The sequence below is a fragment of the Salmo salar genome, chromosome 19, assembly GCF_965601325.2.
Source record: "Salmo salar chromosome 19, fSalSal1, whole genome shotgun sequence".
NCBI lineage: Eukaryota > Metazoa > Chordata > Actinopteri > Salmoniformes > Salmonidae > Salmo > Salmo salar.
In genome coordinates, this window is record NC_138309.1 from 84,574,623 (window position 1) to 84,587,895 (window position 13,273).

The 13,273-nt window shown below is 42.5% G+C and overlaps 1 protein-coding gene across 3 annotated transcripts; it reads left to right on the forward strand.

Moving 5' to 3' along the window:
- The first annotated feature begins 163 nt into the window (after positions 1 to 163).
- Positions 164 to 11,937, forward strand: LOC106579700 (serine/threonine-protein kinase greatwall). 3 transcript variants are annotated; one of them, XM_014159835.3, is made up of 15 exons: positions 164 to 206; positions 304 to 382; positions 595 to 728; positions 935 to 1,072; positions 1,181 to 1,320; positions 1,416 to 1,504; positions 1,765 to 1,871; positions 2,026 to 2,185; positions 2,749 to 2,921; positions 3,028 to 4,194; positions 4,356 to 4,497; positions 5,101 to 5,121; positions 10,572 to 10,685; positions 11,002 to 11,103; positions 11,234 to 11,937. In XM_014159835.3, the coding sequence occupies exons 1-15, from the start codon at positions 195 to 197 to the stop codon at positions 11,389 to 11,391; spliced, it is 2,736 nt and encodes a 911-aa protein (XP_014015310.1). In that variant the 5' UTR covers positions 164 to 194; the 3' UTR covers positions 11,392 to 11,937. The 3 variants fall into 3 exon arrangements, with proteins under 3 accessions (XP_014015310.1, XP_014015311.1, XP_014015312.1); XM_014159836.3 differs by lacking the exon at positions 5,101 to 5,121 and having other exon boundaries at positions 166 to 206; XM_014159837.3 differs by having other exon boundaries at positions 189 to 382; positions 654 to 728.
- The last annotated feature ends 1,336 nt before the right edge of the window (positions 11,938 to 13,273 follow it).

The following is a 13,273-nucleotide window of genomic DNA, read 5'->3' on the forward strand; positions in this document are numbered from 1 at the left end:
ACATCTCTAGCTACTTCTCCAATATTTTTTATTGTATTTTTTACAAATAATTTGTTTGCTACGTTGTTGTCAACATTTGTAAACGAATTGATTTTGATTATACAAAATATGCGTTAATGTTGATGCCTGGAATAGGTGTCCTACCCATTGCCTGATGCAAGTCATGTAGCGGAGTTGCTCTAGTAAAAATATCGATGGCCCAAAAAGTAAATTATATTTATTGACTAATTCATAACTTTCTTATTTGGTAAAATCTTAATTTCACGTGTTCATATTCTTGACTGGTTAAACGTTTTCGTATAGGCACTCTCTTTGGCCACGAATAGCGTCCCGTCTCTGGGAGCGGATTTCACATTTCAAACAAGCTTGTCTTGTCTTTCAGGTTAGTGAAAAGGAAACAGATTGGTTTTCATTGAGGTGCTTTTGAAATGTAACAGCTAACTACTTTAATTGCATGCACGCTTTTTAGTTGAATTAAACTCAGGATGTGTGTTCCTTGAGAAGTAAAAATAAAATAAAAATTCCACGTTAGCTGTATGACGGATTAGCTCCCAGTTATGGATGCGGGTGAAAAACAGCCCACTTCTTGTGCAGATAGGAAGGTATCCGATATTCTAAGGCCTGTCTCAATCGATGACTTCGTTGTTTTGAAGCCCATCAGCCGTGGTGCCTTTGGAAAGGTTTACCTTGCACGGAAGAAATGTAATCCACGATTATATGCAATCAAGGCAAGTCATCAACGGTTTTACCACTGCTATGAACCTCCTCCACAGCTCCCATTTCTAATTGTGGGTGGGGTAAACCACCAGTAACAGCTGCTAAGGAATTGGAAATAATGTTCAACTTTTTAAATGTTTTATATAATGGAAAATCCTAACTTGGATTGACATTTTGAGGATAATGACACTTAATTAGCTGTGAACTTTTTCGCCAGGTGGTGAAGAAATCTGACATGCATGACAAAAATTTGGCAGATCAGATGAAGGCAGAGAGAGACGCATTGGCCCTCAGCAAAAGTCCCTTTGTCGTACACCTCTTCTACTGTCTCCAAACAGCAACAAAAGTGTATTTGGTATGTGTGTGTCCCCCCCCCCCCCCCCATAAAAGATCAATGACAACAGCGAGTGACATGTCACTTTCCTAACTTTGGTATATTGCCTCTGTACATGTTTATGCACAGGTGATGGAATACCTAATTGGTGGAGACGTGAAATCCCTTCTTCACATCTACGGATATTTTGATGAGGACATGTCAGTGAAATACATTTCAGAGGTGGCACGTGCTTTAGACTACCTTCATCGCCATGGAATCATCCACAGGTACTTTTATGACTACATCTTCAAGAAATGTGTATTTTTTTATTTATTTCACATTTTAGTATGATTTGAGTTTTGTATTCTGTTCAATCATTTAGGGACCTGAAGCCGGACAATATGCTTGTATCTAATGAAGGTCACATCAAGCTTACAGACTTTGGCCTCTCCAAAGTCAAGCTTGACAGAGGTATGTGCATAAACTGTAGCTTACACTAAACATTTTAGTTATTTAGCAGACACTCTTATTCAGAGCGACTTACAGCAGCAATTAGGGTTAAATCGACAGATTTTTCACCTAGTCGGCTCAGGATTTTGAACCATCGAACTTTCAGTTACTGGTCCAACACTCTTAACTGCTAGGCTACCTGCTGCCTAAACCAATGCATCCACCCGCATCCGCTTGCAGGCTTTAGTTTAGTTCTACATTTGAATTCCTTTTCCTCCCAGAATTGAGTCTTGCCGATATCTTGACAACCCCATCTTTGGCAAAGCCTAAACAGGATTATTTCCGCACCCCTGGTCAAGTCCTGTCTTTGATCAGCTCTCTTGGACTTGTAAGTAAAGTTCATTGCATTTAAGTATGTCATGTATTCATAGGCAATACATCAGTAAGGATAGAAAATGTGATATGATTGGTTTGTGCAGATACAGTACATTCTTTCCTATTGCCATATTAAATATTTATTCTGTGCTTTCATCCCATCACAGAACACACCAGCAGTGAAGAGCAAGCGTCGCAGCAGCACCTCGGCTGTGTTCAGCCCTATGTCACGTGGGAAAATTGATCAGCGGAAAAACTCGCTCTTTTCACCCTTGAGGAGACAGAAGGAATACCTGCGTTCCCATGTCTACCATAGCCAGACTTTGGGTATGTCTCTTCAAATCATATTTTGTAAGTCACATGTGCGGAATACAACAGGTGTAGACCCTACAGGGAAATGCTTACATACGAGCCCCTAAACAACAATGCAGATAAGAATAAGAAATAAAAGTAACAAGTAATTAAAGAGCATCAGTAAAATAACAATAGTAAGACTATATACAGGGGGTACCGGTACAGACTCAATGTGCAGTGGCATTGGTTATTTGAGGTAAAATGTACATGTAGGTAGTTATTAAAGTGTCTATGCATAGATGACAAAACCGAGAGTCGCAGCGGTGTAAGGGGGGGGGGGGGGGGGGGCGGCAATGCAAATAGTCTAGGTAGCCATTTGATTAGATGTTCAGGAGTCTTATGGCTTGGGGCTGTTTAGAAGCCTCTTGGACATTGAGCTCTGGTAGAGCTAACAGAGAGAATTCTACCTCCTGTAAATTACCATGTGTTTCAGTTTTTAAATAAATCTTTAACCAGATCTGTAATCAAACCTGTCTAGAGAGGGTGGATTCTGATCCCTCAATGTTTCTAATCAGTCTTACTTTTTGTTTTGTCAGGACCCAACAGCTTTGTGTTCAGCCCAAATGCTTTGACCAAGAGCCTGACTCCCAGGCTGCTCAAGTCCAGAAGGAGGTTTGACACAATGAGCGCAGGCAGCAGCCAATCATGCCTCTTCCCCTCCACCACGGACTCCGAGGGAGGTGTCAGCCCACTATGGGAGGTAGAGCAGGTCAGAAGCCAGCAGGAAATACAATTGCTTTCATTTCAATCATATCTACCTCTGTATTTGTGGGTCATTAGAAGATGTTATTATTGTTTTCGGTTTGCTTTTCTAGAAGGAGAGGGAGAACTTCCTGCACCTATACGGTAGGAATACCAGTGGACCAACGAAAGGAAAGTCGACCTCTGATATGCGAATGCAGCGCCTGGACTCTGCTCTGGCATCGTTAGACAACTTAGACCTCCGTGGACAGCTCCACCAAGAACCCAGTACTGGTGAACTGTCCAGGAAGGCCAAAGAGGAACCTCTTGCTTGGAAGAGGCTTCAGTTTAACGAGGTAGAGCAGTCTACCCCACCCCAGAAGCCTGATCTCTCTCAACCATTCAGAGGTTATGTTTCTGGAGTTGAAGGTCACTGTGCCACCGAAGGTAAACCAAAGGGAGGCCATGTTGTGGTAACCTCAGCAGGAAAGAGAGTGTTTGAGGAGGTGGAGAGAAGTTCTGAACAGTTGGAATCCCTTTCCAAGAAGAGCGACTCAGCGTACCAGAGGTGTTATGGCGTCCCAGATATTGCTTTGAAGAATCGCACTGGTCTGACAGGGGTGTTTGCAAATGTCCATTTGGAGGTGTTTGGATCTGAGGGTCAAGAGACTGCTGAAGGCCAGACCCCTAAACTTTCCAGTCCCATCGCTGTGGCTAAAAACCTCCTGTGTGAGTTGGACGGACCAGCAGAGGGGGTCTTCATCGAAGGCACGTCATTTGGTGACGACCACGAGCTGAGCAGGAGCCTGTGCGCAGACTCTGAGGGGTCGGCTCATGAAATGTCCATCGACAACAGCCCATCCCCAAAGAGGTCGGCGCAAAGTGCCAAAGACGGGCATTGGGCATTGTTCGAGCTAGACGATAGACGATATGACCCAGCAATATCACCCAGTACCCCACTCCTTCCTCAGCCACCCATCTTCGCTAGTATAATAGGAACGGCAATGCCGGGCAACGGGCTCACCCTGAGAGGAGGCGAATCCAAGCGCTCCTTCCTCGACCGAGTCCCTGAGCTGGACCCCAGGGTGGCCAGGTCACCCTCGTTCCTCAAGCCCAGGAATGTGGTGGCCTTCCGGAGCTACTGCAGCTCCATCAACCGCTCCAACATGTCAGGGAGCTCACGCCTCAGCCTGGGCTCAGTGGAGGCCATGGATATGGCCACCTCAGCCTCCTACCACAGTATGCCCGCTGCTGTCACACCAGTCCAGAAGAGACCCAGCTCCAACAACTCCCTCGATCAGGTAGATGCACAGTCAAATCCCAGGGGTGGTGGATACAGAGTTGAGATTCAGGGGTGGAGGGTACTGGGCTAAGTTGAAAATGTAGGACCTAAATATAGCTTCAGAGAACTTACATGACACTTGTTTTATCAGTTATTTATTCATTTGTTTCCTAATTTAAGACCCCACAGTCGTCGACCACCTCCCACACTCCGTTCAGGACCCCTAAGAGTGTCCGACGTGGTCCTGTACCCGTGGAGGGAGAACCGATTTTAGGCACCCCAGATTACCTTGCCCCAGAGCTGCTATTGGGGAAACCACATGGTAAGTGTTGACACAGTTCTTGTTTGGGATGTCAAAACATTTCTGAATGTGTCCCAGTCATATTTAAGGTTCGAACTACCTTTCTAAGTGTTCTGATACTTCTAGCTTGGAGTTGTATTTTTATGATAACATAGCTATAGTATTTCACTTTTTAATATGTATAGTATTGCTTACTAGGTGTGTCCAATCAATTTTGTAACCACTCCCTCTTCAAATTAGGGCTAATTTGAAAAGCTGTTCAAAAGAGAACATTGTATTATTTCTTTGTACTCCCTGACGAAGGCCATGCAGCCGAAACGCGTCCGATATTTAAAACCTTGTTTCTATTGAACGTACTAATAAAGGCATTTTAATTAATTATATGAAGAGTGCCTTGGTCCTCCTTTCTTTTTGATGACCAATTCACCCCTTTTACCAAAGAGCACCTTCTGTCTACTAACAAATGTACTATTGTGTAACTTAGTAGCGCTTCCCTTCCTCCTATTTCTGAATGTGTGTTGGTATAACTACTGTCATCCTCTACACAACTTTACATGAAGGTATAAATATCTGTTGGAAAAATCAACAGTTCAGACATTTTTTTAACAGGAATTCTTTTTTAAGTTTCAGGATATTGTAAATGTGGTAAGTTGTTCATAACCTTGCTAACGTTGCAAAGGGGGAGTGCATGTGTTCTCAGCTTCGCTGCGTTGCATTCACGTCTGCTACCAGAGGAAATGGCTGCCTGATTCAGTATTACATGGATGGGTTTCAAAATGCTACTTCTGGTTCCCAATTATACTTCCTGTTTCCGAAAGTGATGTAATTGTGGCCCTCAGTTCGGGACGTTCCTGCATGTGGGCATTCCTGCATTTACAGGAACCCCTCTTTATACTTCTAATTGGTCCACAATCAAGGATGTATCTTAACCAACGTTGATTGGGAGTCCCATAGGGCGGCGCACAATTGGCCCAGCATCATCCGGGTTTGGCCGGTGTAGGCCATCATTGTAAATAAGATTATTTATATATATTTTTTTTAACTGACTTGCCTAGTTAAATAAAATTTAATGATGGCCTACACTGGCTAGGACGCCGGTACACAGGCGGGAGCGCTCCAGTACAGTAGGTGGCGGTAATGTACCATAACGATGGATGCCAACCACCAATAAACCTCACAGAAGAAGCGGGGGAAACAATGCTACCTAGCTAGGACACCGGTAGACAGTGTCTTTCTCCCCCTTTTTAAAAACTCGAATACTTTTTATTTCCTGTTTGACCCACACATTAATCGCATAGACAATCAGGGGAAATCCAAAATATCATTAGTGTCACACAAGCATGAATATGATGTGGGGGGGGTTCCTGCTTATTCAGGAATCTCCAAATGCAGGAACACTGCTAAATGTGTGTCGCAATCACACCACTATTGTCTGCTTCTGGCCCTCTGTATTGGGTTTGGACCCGTGTTGGGATTAAATTGAGGGAAATTGTAATGGGAAGCCATTTTCAGTGCATGGTGTTGAAGATTCTAAATAGGGTCATTAATGTTTTAAGGTGGAGGATGAACATAAGTGACCACTCGATGGGCCTAATTGTAAAGGCACATTTTCACGCTGATGAAATTCGTTCATACATTGAAACATTGATATGTGTTTTGTCCAGGAATATGTTTGGTGCTAACAGGGTTGGGTAGATTACTTTCTAAATGTAATCTGTTACAGTTAGTAGTTACCTGTCCCAAATTGTAATCTCTAATGTAACTTTTGGATCGCTCAAACTCAGTAATGTAATCTGATTACATTCAGTTACTTTTAGATTACTTTCCCCTTAAGAGGCATTAGAAGAAGACCAAAGTGAATGTTACCAATTGAATGACATCTATTGCAGGATAAATCAATGTTAAAGTTTACATAGCTGGCCATTTACTTTATGGGTTGTTTATGTAAGCTTTTCTAACCCATCGTTTTCTACTACAGATAATAATATTATTAAATGAGACTTTGTTTTAATGTAAAGATATATCAGAATTAAAATAAATGTTATACCCCTTGATCTTCAAGAATAGGACTTGGAAATATGGAAGTATAGATTAGCCAAATTGTTTTACGTGAGCATGACCCCCAAAACTAAGGACTTATTAGCCAGCCCTAGTCTGTTGTTTATGATTGTGTTGTCATGGACGACTGATTGGACTCATTTGATTGGAGTTGATGAATAAATGCTGTGCTCATGGACTGACATGCTTTGAGCACTACTGACAAGTGCTATTTACATTAGAGGTCGACCGATTATGATTTTTCAATTCCTATTATTGGAGGACCTAAAAAAGCCGATACCGATTAATCTGCCGATTTTTTTTATTTTATTATTATTTTTTGTATGTATATATACACTGCTCAAAAAAATAAAGGGAACACTTAAACAACACAATGTAACTCCAAGTCAATCACACTTCTGTGAAATCAAACTGTCCACTTAGGAAGCAACACTGATTGACAATAAATTTCACATGCTGTTGTGCAAATGGAATAGACAACAGGTGGAAATTATAGGCAATTAGCAAGACACCCCCAATAAAGGAGTGGTTCAGCAGGTGGGGACCACAGACCACTTCTCAGTTCCTATGCTTCCTGGCTGATGTTTTGGTCACTTTTGAATGCTGGCGGTGCTTTCACTCTAGTGGTAGCATGAGACGGAGTCTACAACCCTCACAAGTGGCTCAGGTAGTGCAGCTCATCCAGGATGGCACATCAATGCGAGCTGTGGCAAGAAGGTTTGCTGTGTCTGTCAGCGTAGTGTCCAGAGCATGGAGGCGCTACCAGGAGACAGGCCAGTACATCAGGAGACGTGGAGGAGGCCGTAGGAGGGCAACAACCCAGCAGCAGGACCGCTACCTCCGCCTTTGTGCAAGGAGGAGCAGGAGAAGCACTGCCAGAGCCCTGCAAAATGACCTCCAACAGGCCACAAATGTGCATGTGTCTGCTCCAACGGTCAGAAACAGACTCCATGAGGGTGGTATGAGGGCCGGACGTCCACAGGTGGGGATTGTGCTTACAGCCCAACACCGTGCAGGACGTTTGGCATTTGCCAGAGAGCACCAAGATTGGCAAATTCGCCACTGGCGCCCTGTGCTCTTCACAGATGAAAGCAGGTTCACACTGAGCACGTGACAGACGTGACAGAGTCTGGAGACGCCGTGGAGAACATTCCGCTGCCTGCAACATCCTCCAGTATGACCGGTTTGGCGGTGGGTCAGTCATGGTGTGGGGTGGTATTTCTTTGGGGGGCCGCACAGCCCTCCATGTGCTCGCCAGAGGTAGCCTGACTGCCATTAGGTACCGAGATGAGATCCCCAGACCCCTTGTGAGACCATATGCTGGTGTGGTTGGCCCTGGGTTCCTCCTAATGCAAGACAATGCTAGACCTCATGTGGCTGGAGTGTGTCAGCAGTTCCTGCAAGAGGAAGGCATTGATGCTATGGACTGGCCCGCCCGTTCCCCAGACCTGAATCCAATTGAGCACATCTGGGACATCATGTCTCGCTCCATCCACCAACGCCACGTTGCACCACAGACTGTCCAGGAGTTGGCGGATGCTTTAGTCCAGGTCTGGGAGGAGATCCCTCAGGAGACCATCCGCCACCTCATCAGGAGCATGCCCAGGCGTTGTAGGGAGGTCATACAGGCACGTGGAGGCCACACACACTACTGAGACTCATTTTGACTTGTTTTAAGGACATTACATCAAAGTTGGATCAGCCTGTAGTGTGGTTTTCCACTTTAATTTTGAGTGTGACTCCAAATCCAGACCTCCATGGGTTGATAAATTGGATTTCCATTGATTATTTTTGTGTGATTTTGTTGTCAGCACATTCAACTATGTAAAGAAAAAAGTATTTAATAAGATTATTTCTTTCATTCAGATCTAGGATGTGTTGTTTAACTGTTCCCTTAATTTTTTTGAGCAGTATATATATGTATGTGTGTGTGTGTGTGTGTGTTATATATGTGTATATTTTTGTAATAATGACCATTACAACAATACTGAATGAGCACTTATTTTAACTTTAATATAATACATAAATAGATAAATTTAGTCTCAAATAAATAATGAAACATGTTCAATTTGGTTTAAATAATGCAAAAACAAAGTGTTGGAGAAGAAAGTAAAAGTGCAATATGTGCCATGTAAAAAAGCTAACGTTTAAGTTCCTTGCTCAGAACATGAGAACATATGAAAGCTGGTGGTTCCTTTTAACACGAGTCTTCAATATTCCCGGTAAGAAGATTTAGGTTGTAGTTATTATAGGACTATTTCTCTCTATTTCATTTGTATTTCATATACCTTTGACTATTGGATGTTCTAATAGGTACTTTAGTATTGCCAGCCTAATCTCGGGAGTTGATAGGCTTGAAGTCATAAACAGCACAATGCTTGAAGCACAGTGAAGAGCTGCTGGCAAATGCAGGAAAGTGCTGTTTGAATGAATGCTTACGAGCCTGCTGCTGCCTAACACCGCTCAGTCAGACTGCTCTATCATATCATAAACTTAATTATAATATAGTAACACAGAAATACGAGCCTTAGGTCATTAATATGGTCAAATCCGGAAACTATCATTTCGAAAACAAAACGTTTATTCTTTCAGTGAAATACGGAACCGTTCCGTATTTTATCTAACGGGTGGCATCCCTAAGTCTAAATATTGCTGTTACATTGCACAACCTTCAATGTTATGTCATAATTATGTACAATTCTGGCAAATTAATGACGGTCTTTGTTAGAAAGAAATGGTCTTCACACAGTTCGCAACGAGCCAGGCGTCCCAAACTGCTGCATATACCCTGACTCTGCTTGCACAGAACGCAAGAGAAGTGACACAATTTCCCTAATTATAAGAAATTCATGTTAGCAGGCAATATTAACTAAATGTGCAGGTTTAAAAATATATACTTGTGTATTGATTTTAAAGAAAGGCGTTGATGTTTATGGTTAGGTACATTGGTGCAACGACAGTGCTTTTTTCGCGAATGTGCTTGTTAAATCACCCATTTGGCGAAGTAGGCTATGATTCAAGGGTAAATTAACAGGCACCGCATCGATTATATGCAACGCAGGACAAGCTAGTTAACCTAGTAACATCATCACCCATATGTAGTTAACTATTGATTATGTTAAGATTGATTGTTCTTTATAAGATAAGTTTAATAATAGCTAGCACCTTACCTTGGCTCCTTGCTGCACTCGCATAACAGGTAGTCAGCCTGCCACGCAGTCTCCTCGTGGAGCGCAATGTAATCGTCCATAATCGGTGTCCAGAAATGCCGATTACCGATTTGTTATGAAAACTTGAAATCGGCCCTAATTAATCGGCCAGTCCGATTAATCGGTCGACCTCTAATTTACATGTGAAAAATTAATGCCATATGCTGCATTTGCTCTAGGCCTATTGTTTACCTTTTTGTTAGTGACACTTTAATATCTTGATAATATGCAGCTGTTTATTAAAGGGCTTGTGTGTGTCAAGAAACTTGCACACTTGATAGACTTAAAGGAGCAATCTGTAGTTGTTACATCCACACACATACAGTACCAGTTAAAAGTTTGGACACGTATTCCATTCAAGGGTTTTTATTTTTACTATTTTCTACATTCTAGAATAATAGTGAAGACGTCAAAACTATGAAATAACACATATGGAATCATGTAGTAACCCAAAAAGTAAAAAATAAGTGTTCAACAAACAAAGCAATACAATTTCAACACCCCCTCACATTGTATTTGAAGAAGTGTGTGTGTGTGTGTGTGTGTGTGTGTGTGTGGGGATCTTACAATTATCCCAAATTGTACATTGAAATACTAACCTAATATTGTCCAATTGTTTCAGTTCCTGCTTCCACTGCTGTAGAATAGAGGCACAGGCTAACAAGACAATAGCACATTGACACTGTGGTGATGGTATCTGAGACATGTGACTAATCTCCGTTAAACCCAGAACCAAAAATCGTGGGTAATTTGGTAAGATATGTATATGTACGGATTAATATGTGACCTACTGTCTCTATTGCGCCCCCCCCCCCCCCCCCCCCCCAGACTGCATGGTGGACTGGTGGGCCCTGGGTGTGTGTCTGTTTGAGTTCCTCACCGGCGTGCCCCCCTTCAATGATGAAACCCCTCAGCTTGTCTTCCAGAATATTCTCAACAGAGGTACTTTCTTGCAGTACCACTTGTCTTTTCTTACTAACACTGACATTTCTTTTAGCTGCTTTATTGAGAAAAGATTGAACTTACTGTGATATGTGGTTGTCTAACCGCTAGCTAGTTATCTTAAGTGGAATGTACTAACTGTAAGTCACTCTGGATAGTCTGCTCAATGACTAAAATGTCAAATGTAAATGATTGTTTATGGCATCTGTTGTGTTTTCAGTGTAACATGCCTTTACAGCAAAGTAAAATTGTGCATTTTAAAATGTTTTTATAAAGTTTTCTATCACCAATATTTTGTTTTTATGTTTAATCTCAGATATTCCATGGCCCGATGGTGAGGAGGAGCTATCCCACAATTCCCGTAATGCCATAGAGATCTTACTCACCATGGACATGAACAAACGGGCAGGTCTCAAAGGTAAAGGTTTATTTGACCAGTTTAAACGGTGATAATACCATTTCATAGATTCCATTTTGAAATGGACCATTTGGATGTATAATAATGATTCAATTTTTTGCTGCTACAACCATATTTGTTTCTGCATCAGAACTTAGGAGCCACGCTCTGTTTGAGGGGTTGAACTGGGATAACCTACAGAACCAGACCATGCCCTTCGTCCCTCAGCCAGAGGATGAAACTGACACATCATACTTTGAAGCAAGAAACACTGCGCAGCACCTCGTGATGTCTGGCTTCAGTCTGTAGGTTTGTTCTCCGGGTTTGGGGTCAATTCTGGTCAATTTAGGAAGTACACTGAAATTCCAATTCTCTTCAATGCTTTAGGATAATTTATGTATATATATGGTGTGAATTTACCGTTTTTTTTAAAAATATTTGTACTGTCTGTCAACTGTCTTTTCATCCATGTAGCACCATGTTTCACTGCTCTTCTATGCAGGAGTTCTTTTAAAAACTTTATTTTTTAAAAACTTTTATTTAACTAGGGAAGTCGAGTTAAGAACAAATTCTTATTTACAATGACGGCCTAGGAACAGTGGGTTAACTGCCTTGTTCAGGGGCAGAACGAGAGATTTTTACCTTGTCAGGTCGGGGATTCGATCTTGCAACCTTTCGGTTACTAGTCTAATGCTCTAACCACTAGGCTACCTGCTGGCCCCTCCTTCATGCAGCGGGTCATATACACTACGTCTGTATGCGTACTCTTCACAAAATGTGTAGATTTTCTTATTCACTTTTTAATTTATTTTAATTTTACATGTTATAAATACAAATAAAAGTTGTGTGAAGTGATAGTTTGTTTTTTCTTCTGTGATACACAAATATAAAATGAGGGAAGAAGAACAGAAACATTCTGAAGGAGGAAGGGCTTAAAAAGATGGCTTAAATGTTTTGTATTATTTCGGCTAGTAGTTTTGAAAGTAGCAACCAAACTGGGTCCCTGAAAATTGTGCACAATTCTGTACAACTTCATCCATTTCGTATGTTATTTTATGTCTTGCAATTCGTATGATACACTATATATATCCCCCCCCCCCCACTCACACACACACACACACACACACACACAAAAGTATGTGGACAACCCTTCAAATTAGTGGATTCGGCTATTTCAGCCACACCTGTTGCTGACAGGTGTATAAAATCGAGCACACAGCCATGAAATCTCCATAGACAGACATTGGCAGTAGAATGGCCTTCCTGAAGAGCTCAGTGACTTTCAACATGTCACCGTCATAGGATGCCACCTTTCCAGCAAGTCAGTTCGCCAAATTTCTGCTCTGCTAGAGCTGCCCCCGGTCAACTGTAAGTGCTGTTATTGTGAAGTGGAAACGTCTAGGAGCAACAACGGCTCAGCTGCAAAGTGGTAGGCCACACAAGCTCACAGAACGGGACCGCTGAAGTGCGTAGTGTGTAAATATTGTCTGTCCTTGGTTGCAACACTCACTACTGCGTTCCAAACTGCCTCTGGAAGCAACGTCAGCCCAAGAACTTTGTCGGGAGCTTCATGAAATAGGCTCCCATGGCCGAGCAGCCGCACACAAGCCTAAGAATCATGCACAATGCCAAGCGTCAGCCGGAGCAGTGGAAACGCGTTCTCTGGGGTGATGAATCACGCTTCACCATCTGGTAGTCCAACGGACAAATCTGGGTTTGGCGGATACCAGAACAAAGCTATCTGCCCCAAAGCATAGTGCCTACTGTAATGTTTGGTGGAGGTGGAATAATGGTCTGGGATCTTTTTTCATGGTTCGGGTCCCTTAGTTTCAGTGAAGGGAAATCTTAATGCTACAGCATACAATAACATTCTAGATGATTCTGTGCTTCCAACTTGATGGCAACAGTTTGGGAAAGGCCCTTTTCTGTTTCAGCATGACAATGCCCCCGTGCACAAAGCAAGGTCCGTACAGAAATGGTTTGTCGAGCTCGGTGTGGAAGAACTTGACTGGCCCGCATAGAGCCCTGACCTCAACCACATTGAACACCTTTGGGATGAATTGGAACGCCGACTGCGAACCAGGCCTAATCGCCCATCAGTGCCCGACCTCACTATTGCTCTTTTTAATCAGGGAGTCATATTGAGATTAAAGATCTATTTTTACAAGGGCCGTGTATACTTTATAATAAA

Excerpts from the sequence above, each read along its gene's own strand:
- LOC106579700 (XM_014159835.3), top strand. Across the intron at positions 1,073-1,180 it reads CAGCAACAAAAGTGTATTTG|GTGATGGAATACCTAATTGG; the intron begins GTATGTGTGTGT and ends GTTTATGCACAG. Across the intron at positions 4,498-5,100 it reads GCTATTGGGGAAACCACATG|TTTCAGGATATTGTAAATGT; the intron begins GTAAGTGTTGAC and ends TTCTTTTTTAAG.